Raw genomic sequence first — 17,932 nt, forward strand, 5'->3', positions numbered from 1 at the left:
AGCCACCACCCATTAACCTCCAACCTCTGCCCATTAGTCTCTACAATCAAAGCAATCAGGTCCACACAAAGGAGCAGGTAGAGTCATAGCATAAGCGATCAGAATCAGTGTATGAGTAGCAAGGGAGGAAGATCAAGGCCACCAGCACCATGAATTTTCTCAGCCTTTGTGAGAGTTTCTAAGCAATAGGGATTAGATACAACCTTCAGTAACCACTTCGCTAGGAGGATCCTTTAAGTTGAATAAAATTGTGTGGTCAAGTAGTCGAAAACAAGGATGTCAGGACGACAAAAATGAGACATCCTCAAACTGTAGGGGTCACATACACAAAAATGTCCATGATGGGACACTGTCTTAAACAGTTTTATTTAACCCATTGCTGTTGGGAGGTAAAAATACTTGCCTTCAGATTTGTGTTGTGTGGATCATGATGTAAAGCAGAACAACTGTTCGCAAATTTTAATAACAAAAGTGGATCAGATAGGAACATTTGAATATCCTGGCCACTAGGACATACACCGGCATTTTACAGTTGGGATGCATTTTCAGAAAACGACCATATAATGAATTTAGCACCATAGGAATCATATAACGAGACTGAATCACATTGCATAAGCGAATGGATGATCGTAAGTTAAAAATGGTATGTACCTGAAAATAAAAATTTTGCGATCGCACAAGTGAATGATCACCTAGCCGATGGTGAAGGAGAGTCCGTTATTTCACGCAGTGCATATAATTTTTGGTTACAAGGCAAACTATATGATCACAGTTTTCTTCAGGGCAGTGCATTTTAATCATTATATCACTTCAGTCCAACCCACAATGCCATCTTCAATGAGTTTATTCTCCCTACCCACCTGTCCCATCCCATACAGTCCAATGTCCATAAATGACTGACTTATTTTCCTACCCACTTCCACCCCCCAAAAAAATATCCAGAACCATTGCTTAGATGAGAAGATTTTTCAAGTACATTACGTCATAAGTTTCATTTTCAGTGTTTTATTATTGCTCATTTGGTTAATGAGACAGTCACAGTGACTTTAATATGTAAAGTGTAAAATACATCCTTCATCATTGACTGTTGTTGCTGTAACCATCTGGCAGACCTTAATTTCAAGCAGAAACCTAACTTTAATCCAGTGATCCCACTCGTAATGACATTGCTTTCATTTTGTGACGCAGCTTTTCTCCAACAACCTAGCTTGTGTGGCAGCCCAACTCATTTGGCAGCCTAACTCACATCCAGCCAACCTAATTTTCCCGATAGCCTAACTCATCTGGTGAATTAAGTCTTGGCCAATGATGTAACTCATCCAGTGACCAAACTTTCATTACTGATCTGTCAGAAGCCAAACACTCTTCAGTCCACTTGAAAGATCTACCAATAACCAACCCACCTGCCAGAAAACTAGTGACTTCTTAGCGATGGATGGCGTGAAGGCGACCACGTGGGAAATTGTAAGCCCCGCACAATCCCCAACCATGACCATCCCCGCCACACTGCTCTGTTCGTCCTCATCCATCATGATGTCAAAGATCATGGAGCATATTTTGACAATTTCGTCCATGCTGACCACACTGGGGTCGTAAACACCCCAGCGGTTGAGCACCACCAACCTCCCCAGGTGGTCATAGCCGGGGAGTGGTAACGCCACACTGCAACCCCGTGAGATAACCCTCTGTAGTTGGTTTGTTTTCACCTTACAGTACTGAGACATTCCAAGACATGGTTTCATGAAATTCGATAAGCCTTAGCTGTGAGGTAGCTGTGAGTTTCCTTGGTTACTGTGCTCTGTTTTTACACCTGGGCCACACCTATGACTTGATAGTAAGTGGTGGTGGCATAAAATTCGATGAGCCTTAGCTGTAGAACAGGGATGAGTCTTGTTAGTCGTTAGGTAAACCCTCCAGTTGGACTACATTTGGCCATCAGCAACCCTTTTTTCAAGCCTCATCTGACAGATGATAGACTGTTTCAGATGGTGTTCACACTGCCAAGTCTGGAGTTAACCCTTAAGCCCTGTTCTGCCAAAGGTCCCTACAGTGGTGGCAGGAGTGAGTTAATCCCTTTAATCCTGTAACTTGTTTTATTCTTGCTGCCACCAGGCAGTTGATTTGACTTGGGAGAGACTTTTGGAACTGCAAGGGTTGGATACAGCCTTCATTAACTCTTCCATTGCTGGGAGGTTTTCCTAACTTGAATAAAATAGTCTGGAGTTTGAATAAAACTGTAAAAGATATCATTGGGCTGAAGGAAACATCATAGCAGTAATGGGGTGAGTGAAAGTGTGTCCATCTCCATCACTACCAGAGGTCCCTTTAAGGTAAGTAAGCTGGACATAATTGTATAGTGATAGCAAAAGTGAGGTAAGAAAAGAAATACAGTATTGTCACAGCAAATTGAGCTAAGAAAAAATAATTCTGTATTGTGTAGTGGTAGCAAAACTGAGAGAAGAAAAGAATTATTGTGGAAGCAGATTAAGGTGAGAAAAAATATACAGTACTGTATTCTGTAATGATAGCAACTCTGAGTTATGAAAAATATTACGGTAGAAAATTGAGGAAAGATAAGAAATATATCATACAGTGGTAGCAAAACTGATAAAAGAAATTGAAGTGTTAGTGAAGGGCTTGATCTTTTATGTACAGCCACACCAATGTTGCACAAGGACAAGACAAACACCCAGCATCAAACAAACATTCCTGATGACATTCTCTTGTTAACACCAAAACAAGGGACATTTGATTCTCTCCTGTAATCACCAAGGCAACGCATGGCCATTGAAACGTCACTATAATATACGGTACTTTTTCATCAGTGTTCTGCCCTATTCCACTGCAGTATACATACTGTACATTCTTCCCTCAGTTATTCTTCAGTACTCTGCTCAGATTCACTAGCAGATTTATGAGTGTCTTTGGACCCAAATTCACTAGCAACTTCATGAGTAATTTCCTTTGGGCACAGATTCATTTGAAAACTTATGAATAATTGCATTTCATTGACTAGTTAGATTTGTTTGTGGTACTTTAGGTTCAGGCTGTATTGTACAAGTCTTAAGAACAAGTGACCCATAGGGCGAGGAACACTTCGTCACTGGAAAAGTGACCCACCTCCACCCAGTGCTTCATGCGCAGGAATAAGTGTGGAAGGCTTCTGGAGTGTACAGATGTTTTTGTAGAAATCTGTTAGATGGGCTGTGTTTGTGAGTGAGATACATTGCAAACATGTGAGAACTGATGAAAGGACACACTATTAACCCCTCTTAAATTTCCAATGTCCACTCCATTGGTGTGATCAAGCCAAGTCAGGAGGTTTAGTAGATGCATAAGTTACCAGCTTGACTGCTTGAAGGTCCAGTCACATTTGTTCTAAACAGGAGCCTAACTGAGCAAAAAAGGTCCAGATCAGAAACAGTTCAGAACATGCCCTCTCTCTCCTATGTTATAAATGCTGGTAATTTATTTCATGTTTCAGACCACACACTGATGCACAGTTTTGCTGTTGATTACTTTTTATTTTTTAATGATAGTTTGGAGGGATAACAACACTCTTCATCCCTCCCAAACACCTAAATCTGTCCCTTGTATAAAACTCCCCACACACAATGGGCCTATAGTTACAGGCTGCCCTGATGGTTTGTGGAGTTCTTGGTGTTCTGCCACAACCACTGATAACTACAGTATGGTATTCTCCCTCCCGCAGAGCATGGTATGCCCTTCTGGTGAGGTTTCACTGCTGCCCGTGACCAATGCCGCCATGCCAGTCAGCCACAGATGTGCATCTTCACCAGCTTCTCATAGCACTTCAGGTAACCATAAATTTGGGATATTAGATACTGCACATTCAGTCTTAGCATAACATTTCTCTGAGGGAAACTATTTTTATCTTTGTTTCTTCTTGGTATTGTTCATGTTCTTCTAACCGGCACTTATTGCCATGGACTCACTTTTATTTATGCATCAACTGGTCCGAAAATTACAATCCATTTACTTGGGCCTGGTATTTCAAGTATCTCAAGACTTCTTTCTCAGATTTTCAATTTATGTCTTTAAAATATTTGGAAAGGAAGAGGGAGCTGTACTTTGTTGATTTGGAGAAGACCTTTGACAGAGCTTTTAGGGAAATGATTAGATGGGCAGAGAGAAAACTTGGGATTGAGGAGTGGCTGGTTAGAGTGGTTATAGCAATGTATAAAGGTGCTTACACCCAAGTGAGTAAACGAGGTTTGAGTGATGAGCTTTTCAAGAATGATGGTGTGCATTAAGGATTAGTCTTGAGCCCATTATTGTTTATCATGGTGCTTGAAGTTCACGCATGTGACTTCAGGACTGAACTCTCATGGGATATGTGTGTGTTGATCACAGAAATTTAAAGGAGGGTGGAGGAAAGATTTCGGAAATGGAGAGATGGAATGGGGTACAAGGGTTTGAGGAGTAACCATTGAAGACACAATAAGTGATGATATCTAGGGCTAGTGGCAGTACTGTCGAAGCAGGAGTATGGCTATGTGCAATTTGCCACAATGGTGTGGGAAGTAACTATCTTGTGCAGTGTTTGTGATAAGTAGGTGCATAAGAGATGTAGTGGTATTAGAGGTAGGCTGTGAAAAAATGCTGATTTTGTTTGTACAGTGTGTAGGGAAGAGTATGCAGAGATTAGAGGTGGAAAAGGACTGATTTTACTGGAGAGTCGCTTGAGTATGTGAAGTTTAGTCATTCAGGGGATATGTGACGGAGGTGGGGCTGGAGCTAGCTCTTTGGCTAGGGTAAGAAATGATTGGAAGAAGTTCAGGGATCTGTTGCCTCTCCCAACATTGAGAGGGCTCTCCCTCTTTGCTAAGGGATCCTTGTATGCAGTAGATGTTAGGAGCAATACTAGATAGTAGTGAGACGTGGAAAGAAAAAGAGGAGGATGTTTGTAGGCTCAAACATATAGAGATGATAAGGATTCAATGGATGTGTAGTGTGTCCTTGAATGAGAGGCCTGGGGAGGTTAGGACTGCAAATGGAGAGTTGAAAGGAAGGATGGGTCTTGAATGTATTAGTGTTGTGATGAAGAGGTGTAGATTGACATGGTTTGGGGATATGGAGAGGATGGAGGATGACAACTGGGTGTGGAGGGTGAGAGGTGTGAACATTGAGGCTAGGGTTATGAGAGGTAGACCAAAAAAAACCTGGGATGAGGTCATAGAGCATGACATCAGGGATGAGGAACTGAATAGGGAGGCTGCCAGAGATCGAGCAATGTAGAAATCTGCCAGTAGGTGACCAAGACATACACAGGCAAGCATGTTGGAGCCTTTATAACTGAAATGAAAATGTGTTAAAGGGCAGGTGCAGAACCACCGAAAGACATGCAGGCAGCCATCAAACGCCAGTCATTCCAGTAAAACCGCATATTTTGTTTGCGTTAAACTCAATTATTTGCCCATCTTGTTCATGCCCAGCTGTCTTTTCCTTTGTTTGGATTCAGTTTTGTGTCCATAGATCAGTTGTATAAAATAACATTGAAAACAAGTTTGCATTCCCCAAAAGGGAAACAAAAAAATTTTGTGTGTTGATTTTCCAGTAATATATTAACTTTTACTCCAGTGCTTTAATTTTTTCTTGTACTGTGTTGAATCGCGGCAATTTAGGTCTGGACCACTGCTGTGATTTACGAATTCCGTGATATATGAATAATAACTCTTATGTGAAAAATTAATTTGGGTCTGGATTTTGGCCAACCCACCCCCACAGGACCCTACCTACACCTATCTAGGCACCATCAAACACAAACATACAAATTTAGGAATATTCAGTGCATGTATTAAGTAGAAATAAGCAATGTTAAGGGATATCGCCTTAATCCTATGATGAAATTGCTTGAGTGAATGGAGTGGGGTGGTGTTGGGAAGAACTTAGAACCTCTCAGCACTCGTTCTTCCCAAACTCTTTCGCCAGCTTTGAAAACTTCTCTTCCATCTCAGCACAACGAATGAGCTCCAAACGTTGACTGTACGACAACGGCAGCAGCTTCTTGACGCCATAATGCTTAGAGCTGTTCACTGGGGGGTCGGGAGGGGCCATGGCAGGTAGGAGGTGGGTGGAAGTTGCACAAAAAAGGCAGGTAACTATCATACTCCACGGCGACGGTCAGTAGTGTGCAGACTGGCGGGACAAGAACAACAACAACATGGCAGCATTAGTATGCACATATGCCACCAGGGACGCGTGGTGATTGGTTGTTGGGTCGCGATTTTCAGTTTGAATGCCGTGGTTTACGGTTCTCCTCAGAAAAGACCCACTTGGGTGCCTAGGTCCGCGATTTTCGTGACTTAACAGTGATTTAAGGTTGGCAGCAGTCTGACGGCCACTTAGTCGTGATTTACGAATCCATGCTTTATGAACACGCGATTTACAAGGATTGAGTGTATTATATTATATACTGTATCTTGCTGTTTGTTTGCATGGCACTATGCTCCTCTTAAATGTCAGGACCAACTTGCCTAGCCCTGGGCTCCTACACTTCTCGTGGGGCAATGTGGAATTGGATGACAGATGGATGTTAGTTTTTACTGCATTGTGTTCGGGGCAGTGTGGGATTGGATGACGGATGGATGTTAGTTTTTACTGCATTGTGTTGATTTTTACCACACTGTTAGTTTTTACTGCATTGTGTTAGTTTTTACCACACTTATTTTTTACTGTACTGTGTTAGTTTTTACCACACTGTGTTAGTTTTTAATGCACTGTGGAAAGTTTTACCGTATCATATTACTTCGCCTTAATGAGTTAGTTTTTCCATAACATGAGTAGTTGCACATCTTTGAGATCCAAGTCTAGAGATCGGCATGTTTCCTCTGAATTGTTTGCAATGTGCCACCATCTCAACACAACACTGGTCACGGTTACAACAGTGGAGAAGGACCCACACTATCGATACCTATAGTCTGACATGTTTGCACTGCGTTGCTCCAGCATCAGTGGTATCGGTAATTATGACAAGATTCAGGAAAAGCCCGCACCTGCCAGATGGTCATGGCCTTTTTGACCAGTGCAGTATTCATCTGCGTGCCATGATCCGCTGTGACCCCTGCCAGGTCAAGCACCTGTGCCACACTGGTCACTGACATTTGCTCATCCTCATCACTCAAGATGTCACCGATAAAATGTGTGGCCTTGAACACCTCATCCTTGGTGATGATGTTTGGGTCATGTGCAGCAGTGCAGGTGATGACCACTTTGCAACAGTCATTGTCATAGCCTGGCAGTGGCAAAAATTTACTGTGAACACCAGTCATTTGATCATCAGTCTGCCTCCTGTCATGCACCAACTATCACGCCATCTGTGTGAAGGTGTGGTAGCAGTTTCTTGCAGGTACTAATGTAAGCATCTGCATTTATCTCACTGTCCTAAGCCATGCTCATGTGCATTAATATCTGTGTATAAGTACCCATGTATGTAAGCACATGCACACACACAACACTTTCCCAACTTGTATATACTGTATGCAAGAACAAGCCTCACCATGTAACATTTAGTGGGACCGTACATAAACTTGCAACTTTCATTTTTATTATTGTATTCACTAACTTCATTCCAGCCAATCCCCATGCTAAAAACTGTACCCCTTATCCTTAATTCTTTCCTCGTATTATCTGATACTCTTGTCATTTTGCACACAAACTTTTCCAACATTCAAACACTCTCTTTTTTTATTTTATTTTTTTATTTTTTTTTAGTATATTGCCGTCATCAGACATCTTAATCTCATCAGGTGTGGCCACAAAAGAATCACCTTTATGTCACACTGTCCTCTGGGTACCCTTTCTCCAACTGATAACCCCCTCCCTACCTCTCTGCCCCATCCCTCCATCTCATCCAGTCTCCCCCTGTCCCTTCACATGTCCACCTCACTCATGTATTACATGACAATACTGAGTACACCTGGTATTATTATTATTGTTAATTTTATTTTTTCATAGAGTTATTTTTGACAGTATGAGTTGGCTACATTTCAGAGAACCAGGTCTAACAAACATGTTTCCCTAGTACCTGTCTGCAATGTTTTCACCATGTCAGCACAGGACTGGTAACAGTTATAACAACATTGAGAAAGGACCCACATCATCGATACTAATATTTTGAGATGTTAGTGTTTTGACCGTACTGCTAGAAGTTTTGACAAACTGAGCCAGGACCCACACCCTTGATGCTGTACTTATATTTTGAGATTCATGCACCTTGTCAGCACAAAGCTATGGCAGTCATGACAACACTGAGGAATTACACACACCCTCACTACTTATTTGAGATGCTTTCACTTTGTTGATGCAACACTGGTGGTAGTTATGGCCATACTGAGGAAAAACCCACACCCTCGATATTTTTCTTCTGAGATGTTTCTACCACAGTGAACAACACTTGAGGCAGTAACAATAACATTGAGGAAGGATCCACACCTGCCAGATGGTCATGGCCTTCTTGATTAGTGCAGGAGTCATCTGCATGGCATGTCCTGCTGTGACCCCATCCAGGTCAAGCACCTGTACCACACCGGTCACTGACATCTGCTCATCCTCCTCGAACAAGACATCACCAATTAAGTGTGAGGTCTTGAACACGTCATCCATGGTGAAAATGTTTGGGTCATGTGCAGCAGTGCGGATGATGACCACCTTGCGCCCCTCCTTGTCATAGCCCGGCAGCGGCAAAAATTCACTGTCAATACCAACCATTTGATCATCAGTCTGCTTGCTGTCATGAACTGTCACACCTTCTATATGTACTGCACATGCTGTGGAACTGCAGTAGCAGTTTGCGGCAGGCATAAATGCATGCACCAACATTCATTCATTCTGTACACAGGTCATGCTTGCACTTGGAATCTGCATACATATGTGCTTATAAATGTATGCACACACATACCATCCTCTCTAACTCATATATATACAGGGACAGACCTCATTACATAATTTCAACAAGGACCTTGCATAGCTATACAGCTTCCAAGGGTACTATCCAATTCATCAACCTCATGTATTTCCACACCCTTGGTAAAAACTGTACCCACATCTGTGACCTTACCTCACATTTTCAGACATTCTTGACATCGTTCACTCTCATTACTCTAATGTTGATTGCTTTCCTCCTCCAGTGTAATGCCTTCTCATTAACACTCACACCATCGTTTGGCGATGTGTTCACACACTAGCACTATCTTGCAGTCTACCTCTAATACCACTACATCTCTTATTCACCCACTTACCACAAATACAGCATGAGATAGAGTTATTGCCCACACCGTTGTTGCAAACTGCGCATGGACACTCTCCCTTTGCATTGAGAGTAATGCCACCAGCCCTATATATTATAGATTTTGTTTTATCTACATTTACTCACATTTACGATATCTGTCCACCTTCTTGCTCTACCATGCCTCCTCCTCTTTTCAAACTCGCTCACATGTATCGTTTTCATCCCCTTTCCTTCATCCATTTACTCGCTCACATGTGTCCTTTTCACCAACCTTCTCTTCATCTATAGCCTGATGCCCTAATCTCGCAAAGGGTGGCTGCAGACAAAACACCTCCAAGTCGCTCTGTCACCCACCATTTGACTACCCTCCCCCCAACTCACTCCCCCCTCCCTCATATACCTCTCAACTCCATCCCTCCACCTCATCCTCGGTCTTCCCCTCCCTCCACCTCACCTACATACACCCTCTTAGTCAGACTTTTATTCTCCATTCTCTCCACATGTCCAAACCACCTCAGTGTATTTCTCCTAATCTTTTCAACCACATCCACATCCACCCCGCAACGTTCTTTCATTTCTTCATTCGTCAACCTGTCCCTCCATGTCACTCCACATGTTCCTCTTAGGTAACTCATTTCCACTGCTTTCACTCTTGACTTGTTCCCCTCTTGCAAGGTCCATGCCTCGCTTCCATACGTCAGGGTAGGGATCACAATACTATCTGTTCATTTGTTCATATACATCCATACCCCTTTATCTGGTGCATTGATAACCAGTGCTTTACTAGACTGAACACAAGAAATAGGGGACCATTCTCACAATCTGAACAATATGAATGTCCATCGCCTCACTAGTCTGACACCCCGCCTCTCCCTGGGTTTGAAACCAGGCTTTCTCAGTCCTCAAATCTTTACTTCATCCCATCTCTTCTTCCCCTCCCCTGTCCCTCCTCCATCCCCCATCACTCGTGGCACTCCCAGGCATGTCTCCTTCCCCTGCCCCTGGTTGTCTTCATCTCCATCACCTCACTTTCCCCCACCCCTGCTTGTCTCCCATGTGTGTGTGTGTGTGTGTGTGTGTGTGTGTGTGTGTGTGTGTGTGTGTGTGTGTGTGTGTGTGTGTAATTCACCGGGTCGGTGTGATGGTGTGATCGTCAGTGTGTGGCTGTGACCTTCACACACGCACACACCCGTCCCCTTGCTCGAGGGGGACAGTAACCACCCACTTCGTCAGTGAAACTTTTCGCAACCTGAGCGAGGCGCGAACTCCCGTCTACCAGATGGCAAGCGAGAGCGTTACCACTGCACCAGCGAGCAGTGTGTGTGTGTGTGTGTGTGTGTGTGTGTGTGTGTGTGTGTGTGTGTGTGTGTGTGTGTGTGTGTGTGTGTGTGTGTGTGTGTGTGAGAGAGAGAGAGAGAGGGAATGAGAGTAGTGAATGAGTGAGACTGGTGGGGGGTAGTAGGGCTGTTTGGCTTTTGTCTCCTTCTTTGTCCCCCCACCCTCCCCCACCCCCACTTTTTTCCCTCCCCCTCCCCCGCTTGTCTCCTTACCCATCCTCCTGCCCTCCCCCACCCCTGCATTGTGCACTGCCAGGAGCCTGCCTGGCTGTTAAGTTGCCCTGAAGCATCTCAACACCGCGCATCCCACCACCCTACCCTCCTGCATGTGATGTTTGATATGCCATTTTTTAGCAATAGTATTGTTTATGAGGATAATAACATTACCTATGGTGTTTCTGTGTCAGTCTCTATTGATTAAGGCATATGAGAGTTTGGGTTTGGGTCTCTGGCTTTTATCAGTATCTTATGGGGAAATTTGCTTCGATATCTGACATACTCGCTGACTGAACACTCCCACTGGTACACAACACTGCCGGATATCGGGGTATGGGTGTATACCCTTTTCACTCCCACTGTTCTGTTCTCACCATATGACCATTCCATTCAAGCACATACCCTTCAACTCTTTTACCAACAAAGTTCTTTTCTCCATGTATTTCACAAACAGTCTTATGGATTACATTACCTATCTGTCTACTGCCGGATATCTTATGCCATAAGGAGTGGCCACGCACAAATTGCCTCCATGTTGCCCTATCCTTTGCCATTTGGCTGTCCTTCCTCCAGCTTATCCCTGCTCATGACTCCACTTCATCCCTGCATCTCATCCTTGGCCTCCCTGACCTTCTCTTCTCCCGTCCACTTCACTCATACTCTTCTAGTCAGTCTTTCATTCTCCATCATCTCATAGGCTATAGATTACAAGAGTCAGCCCCTTCAGTCCAGTCATACTGTATTGTTTATAAAGGCTCCAACATGCTTACATGCATCAGCTTAGTCCAGTGACATCTTTTACTGATATATTCATGTTACCTCCAGATGATTTTATTCAGCATTAGGGACACATCTTGTAGTGAAGAATTAACGTTATTAACACTCTCTGGAGATAGTAAGACCGAAATGAAAATAGTCAGCTGAATGGATTAAAGTCATATTTTCCTTCTGCCCCTTCCAGAGTTTGATCACAATTAATGTGACTGATACTTTTCTGCAACATACAGTGTTCATCATACATTGAAGATTTACTTTACATATCGCACTCAGAAAAAAAAAAAAGTTGTTGCTATTTGGAATAAGTTAAAAAATGTAGGATGAAGCATTTAAAATACTGTGTTATCTGTCCTGACTCCGATATCACTACAGGGATTTTTTTTTTCTCATGATTTGTTCAGACAAAATAGAATGTGAGGCAATAGTTCTTAGTTAGGTATTTGCAAGATTTACCAAAACACATATGAGAGATATCAGTCAGGTTAATTTCTTTCTTCGATGTTGTGAGCAATGAGACATTCACAGTACCAAGAATTTCAGTACACAAATCCAGAGTAGGGTTGAATCAGTTAAGCATCTGACAAACAGACAAGACAAAGTAGAAGAAAGCAGCAGAAAAATAAAGCAAGCAAAATGAGAAACCCATAGACATCATCCATCTGTGCAACAGAAAAATGGTAATATAGTGGGGGGAATCAGGTTTCCCCTACACTATCTTAGAACTGTCTCAGAACTACAAGATCTTACACATTAACACCTTCAGCTTATGAATGCTTCTGTGTTTGGAATTTTTTGTTTGCATCAAGAATGAGAATCGCTCTGCTTGCAGCAGTTCAACTCTGAACTCTTAGCCATTGCCAGGTGTGCTTGCAGTGAAAACACTAAGCCAAGGAAGTTCGAAATTTAAGGTGTGTACTATAAGTGTAGGTTTCAGGGCCCTTTAAGTCCGCTGGAGTTTGTGAAATTCACATCCATTTGAAACATTGTATACATTATATGCCTGCATGTGTCTGAAGGAGCTTGTCAGACCAGTTAGAATACAGTACTGCTTTTATATTTCAGAACCTCAGAATGCATAAAGAATTCCAGAAACAAATATCAGCTTCCCAAAGTAACCAGTAATAGTCAGGCTGCTAAAACAGTTTTGCCCCAGTAATTTGAACCATAAATGACTAATATTTTATAACAAAGGGATCTTACAAATTTATACCCATCTGTCGCCAGACATCTTAATTCCATAAAGGGTGTCTACAAATAAATTCCCTATCATCGTGCCCTCCACCATCAGGCTGCCTTGCCTCCAGCTCGCACCCCCTTCTCTCCAGTCTAATGAATAATATTTGAGCATATTGTAATTTAGAACCTCAGGCTTTTAAACTGTCAAAACCTAATGGCTTTATGCAAATGAATGATCATTAATCATTCGGGAATCTTGCATCAATAATTTGGAACCCCACACTTAAGAAATTTAAAACTGAAAGGGGTTATGCAAAACAAATGAAGACTGATAATGTGTACTGGAATATATGAATTTGAAACCCCAGATATGTAGAGGAATTTGTTGATAGGCAGTGTGAAAAATCAAGCATAAGAACCAAAAAGTTTGTATACAGAGTATCAAACAGAATTAAACATATCAAAGAAAATCAGACATTCAAACTAAAGCAGATATATCAAAATCAAACATTCAGACAAAAGCAGATATCAAAATCAAATATATTAAGCAAAAGCATCAAGCAATCAAGCATACCTAAGTAAAAAATATCAGACAGAATCAAATATATCAAAATCAGACACCAAAAATAGACATATGGAAGAACAAAATCAAACATCAAATATAGTCAGGCAAGCAGAATCAAACATGAAGCAAAATCCAACACTATCAAACTCCACCACCATGAAATCAAACAGAAGCATCACATTCCCATTGAGTTTGAAGACTTCTTAACGCCTGTTCTTTAGCTATCTGTTTTCCATATTACACCTCAACCCCCATCAGTCCGATGATGTGCAGTGTTATTCATTTTGTTAAGGCTACCACTGGATAATTTTATTCAGCTCTAGTAATGAAGGATTTGCTTAAGGCTCTCTCTCTCTCCTCTTGTTAGGAAAGTCTCTCAAGGTGAATAAAGCAATAAGGAGGAGGCCAGCATTAACTTAAATGGACATTATTGAATGCAAGTGGTTAATTAATGTGTGTGTGTGTGTGTGTGTGTGTGTGTGTGTTTATGTGTGTTTACCTAGTTGTGATATACAGGAAATGAGCTATGCTCGTGGGGTCCCGTCTCAGTTTCTCAGTGTCAGATTTTGCTTTGAACTCTTAAGTTTTTGGACTGTATGATCTCTGTCCAGGCTATTCCACAGGTCTGTGCATCTATATAGAAAACTATATTTCTTGATATCCTTCAAGCAGCTTTGCTTTTTTAGTTTCACTCCGTGTCCTCTTGTTACTCTCCAATCCCATACAAACAGATCTTCTCTGTCAACTTTTTCTACTCCCAGCGTGGCCCGAACACTGCAGTCACGTCACTCCTCTCTCTCTCCTCTCTTCTAAAGAAGGCAGGTCTAGTTTTTCCAGCCTTTTCCTGCACGACAGATCTGCCAGGCTAGGGACCATCTTGGTTGCTGTTCATTGTATTCTCTCTCTCATGTTTATCTTTCATTTTATGTGGGGACCACACTACTGCTGCATATTCCATCCTGGGCCGGATCATGGCCACTACTGTATCAATTTTTTTCATCATCTCATCCATTTAGCTTCCCTGACTAGCTCCTTTGTTATTGCTCTTTCTTCCTCATTTACACTCTCCTTACCCAAACATTCTTGAACCTTTCCTTGTCTGTTAGCTTCCATGTCTTGTTAACCCCTAAAGACCTTTGTCTGCCGAACGACAGTTTTTGAAAATGTAGCATAGTGTCCTATGTCTGTCGATGGTACAGAGCCTACCAAAAACTGCCGATAGGTAGCACCGCCTCTTTTATGACATATATAGGACTAGGCCAATGGGAACTACAGTATCTGGTGGGATATGGCTGAATTGGGCCTCGAGGGGGGGTAAATCCCCCCTCAACCTTCATCCTTTCCCTTTGTTTCCAGGCACATGGGGTTTTCCCTTGCTACACACCACGATAAACTTTATTTTCCCTTCATGATCATTATTTCACCTTGTTTTATGCCTAGGAATATATATTATATTGTTTACAGCTATGTTTGTATGGTTATTGGCCAATCTTTGGCACATTCAAGGGTAGTTTTTTTTTTTTTTTGACGGTTGCTAGTCCAGTAACCATTGGACATACGAGTGTGAGATATACATTTTCAGGTGTGTAAATTTAAGCACATGAAATCTATAAGGAAAAAAATACAATCCAAGAAAGTAAAAAACTTGGACACTAGTTTTGGTTCTGGGGATAGGCGCTCTGAGAAATTTGCAGTCTTTAAGGGTTAATAATCTCATTTACCATGACCTGTGACCAAAACTTACCCAGTAATTTTTAGTGGCTGCGCCCCTCCCTCCTCGTATCTTCCCAGCTTAAACGCTTCTTTAGTCTCTTCTTGAGCTTCATTGTCGCCCTCCATAAGTAATGATGTTATTTCATTAGCCCTTCTCAGTTCGTCTCTTTCCCTTTCTGATCTTACTGATGTAGGTTTTTCTTTCAATCCTGAAATTATCACACTTTTTTCTTGTCTGCTACATCCGTAACCAAAGATTCTTTACTTTTCAGTACCTTCACCACTTCCATCTCCACCTTTTCCTGGTTTTCCATTCTCTGTTGTTCTAAAATCTCCTTAAGACTTATTTAATCTTCCTGCTGAATTTTCTTCCACCCTTGTGTTCTTGGATTTCCTTGATATGTTCCTCATGCATCTTAGTTTTAGATTCATGCTCGTCAAGTGTACATTCATCTTGTCCCTTTCCTCCTGCAGCCTCATATTTTCCCGTTTAAGCTATTTTATTTCACTTGCGGCTGATACGTTACTCATTTTAGATTCTGACATCTTTCTCTCCTGGTCAGCACTGCATGAGCAGATGCACTCTAACTTGTTTTTCAACTCCTTTATCTCCTTTTCCTGTTGTGAGGTCTGTTCCAGTAATTCCGTAATTATTGCCCATACCTGTTTTAATTCCTGGACATTCTTCTCAGCCATTTTTTCCTCACTTGTTACTCTTGTTTGGTTCAGTTCAATGCTTCTGTTGTTTTGGCGTTCATTGGAGAACCCCGCGATCTCACCATCACTGGAAGTAAACAGTGGACTACAACTCTTCACCATGGCGCAGTCATACATAATTTAAAACTGCCACTGTTTTTTACTCATATTTGGCAGACCCCTCAGGCTTATGTTCACTGAGTTGAGACCGGACCACACTTATTCATTCAATTTGTTCATTCACAGTAAGCAGGCTTCCATTTCACAGCTGATTAAGCGTTATTTTCCCACAATCTGCACGGAGTTCCGTCACTGACAACATCCTTCCGTGTGCGTGTGTGTGTTTATGTGTCAGTATTTACCTAGTTGTGATATACAGGAAATGAGCTGTGTTCATGGGGTCCCATCTCTTTCTTGATGTCAAATTTTGCATTGAACTCATATTTTTAGACAAGACAGTTTCTTTGTGCAGGCTTTTCCACAGGTCTATGCATCTACTGTATATGAAAAACTATATTTCTTGATGTTTCTCAAGCAACTTGGCTTTTTCAGTTTCATATTGTGTCCTCTTGTTAATCTCCGATCCCATACAAACAGATCATCTCTGTCAATTTTTTCTACTCCTATCCTTGCCCTGAACACTGTGGTCATGTCGCCCCTCTCCTTTCATCTAAGGATGACAGGTCAAGTTTTTCCAGTCTTTATGGATGCTGTTCTTTGTATTCTCTCATTCTTGTTTATATCTTTCTTTTTATGTGAGGACCACACTACTGCTGCGTATTCCAGCCTGGGGCGGATCATGGTCACTATCAATTTTTTCATCATCTCATCCATGTAATGAAATGCTACTCTTCTGTTAGTCAAGAGAGTATATGTCTAACTATCTTGTTAATGTGTTTTTCAGGTGACAAATTATTGTGTGTGTGTGTGTTTGTGTGTGTGTGCACACACGCGCTCGCACATGCATGCACATGCATGCTTACGTTTCAATATCAGCACCGTTTGTATCAGTAACACCAGGAAATTGACCCCTTCAATCCAGTGATGTATTTTATACAGTAATCCGTACTACTATGAGACGATTTCATAGGTACTGTATTATGTTTAGGGAGGATCCATACATGTTGTTTTGTCAGGTAAGGAGGCTCCCCAGCATCTCTTCCTTAACAGTTTATTTCTGCATATCTACACTGAAGCAGGCCTAATGGCTTCTTGTCATCCAGGAATCTGTTTTACAATACAGTGTGGTAACCATATAACCAAATTAGGTATGAAGTGGAGCCTGCTATGGTGCCCAAGTTAACTAAGTAGATAGATGCAAAAACAGCATCCATCCAGGAACCAATTCTCCACACTTATACCTGCACCTCACTGGTTAGGCACTGTCAGCTACAATAGAACATTGGTTCACTGCATGGGATAACCTTGCAAGGGTGTTTGCTTGCCTATAGTTGGTGTGTCTGCGTGGCCAGACAGACTGGTGTTGATTGACAACAGCAGCAACAACAATAACATAATTTATATATTGTTATTTATACAGTGCTGATATTAAGAGGTGATATAACAAACAGGAGAGTATTAAAGTAGAATATAAAAAATAAATTGCTAAGGGACAGATGCCAGAAGCTTTTTTAGCCAAAGAGATGTGTTTATCAAGGCCATGTACAGGGTGTCTTGAAAGTAAAGGGCATAAATCTAGAAAGTGATAGATGGGAGAAAAAGTAGTGAGAGAGGGGGGGGGAAGGCTGTATCAGCAGGGGTTCAAATTTCAGCCATTATGGAGCTAAGGTTATTGATGGTCTATTTTGTGAATTATTAGGGAGACCACTTCTTTGATCATAAGGTCATTAGTCAGTTTAGCTACCTAATGGTTGAGAATTAGACCCATGGTGATATAGCAATTTAATAACAATGCCTGCATCTATAATTTCTCTTAGTTATGCATATTCCTCCTGGGACACTCTGTATTACCCCCCTTCCCCCTAAAAAAAATACCTGGTCCAGTAGCACAGTGTTCCCTGGTTACAAAGGGTATGGCACAGTATGCAAAATAAGTTATTGAAGAAGAGGGGTTTCAAAATCTCTTAAACAAAAACATGGTACAAAGGTGTGTATTCTATATGGCATAGGAGGCTTGGTTGCACTTTTTCCTTAGTGCTTTATTTTTCACATTATACGTCAGTACCATCCTGCAAGTTGTTG

General features: G+C 41.8%; 1 protein-coding gene across 1 annotated transcript in view; it reads right to left on the reverse strand.

Moving 5' to 3' along the window:
• Window positions 1-17,932, reverse strand: part of LOC145417982 (retinol-binding protein pinta-like) — a 45,372-nt gene that overhangs the window by 24,068 nt on the left and 3,372 nt on the right. The window contains exon 3 of the mRNA XM_080286523.1: window positions 8,455-8,713. Coding sequence (XP_080142649.1) covers window positions 8,455-8,713 — 259 coding nt within the window. The remainder of the gene's footprint in view (window positions 1-8,454; window positions 8,714-17,932) is intronic.

Source organism: Coenobita brevimanus, chromosome 112 (genome assembly GCF_032717465.1).
Source record: "Coenobita brevimanus isolate Jiangsu-jjx chromosome 112, ASM3271746v2, whole genome shotgun sequence".
Lineage (NCBI taxonomy): Eukaryota > Metazoa > Arthropoda > Malacostraca > Decapoda > Coenobitidae > Coenobita > Coenobita brevimanus.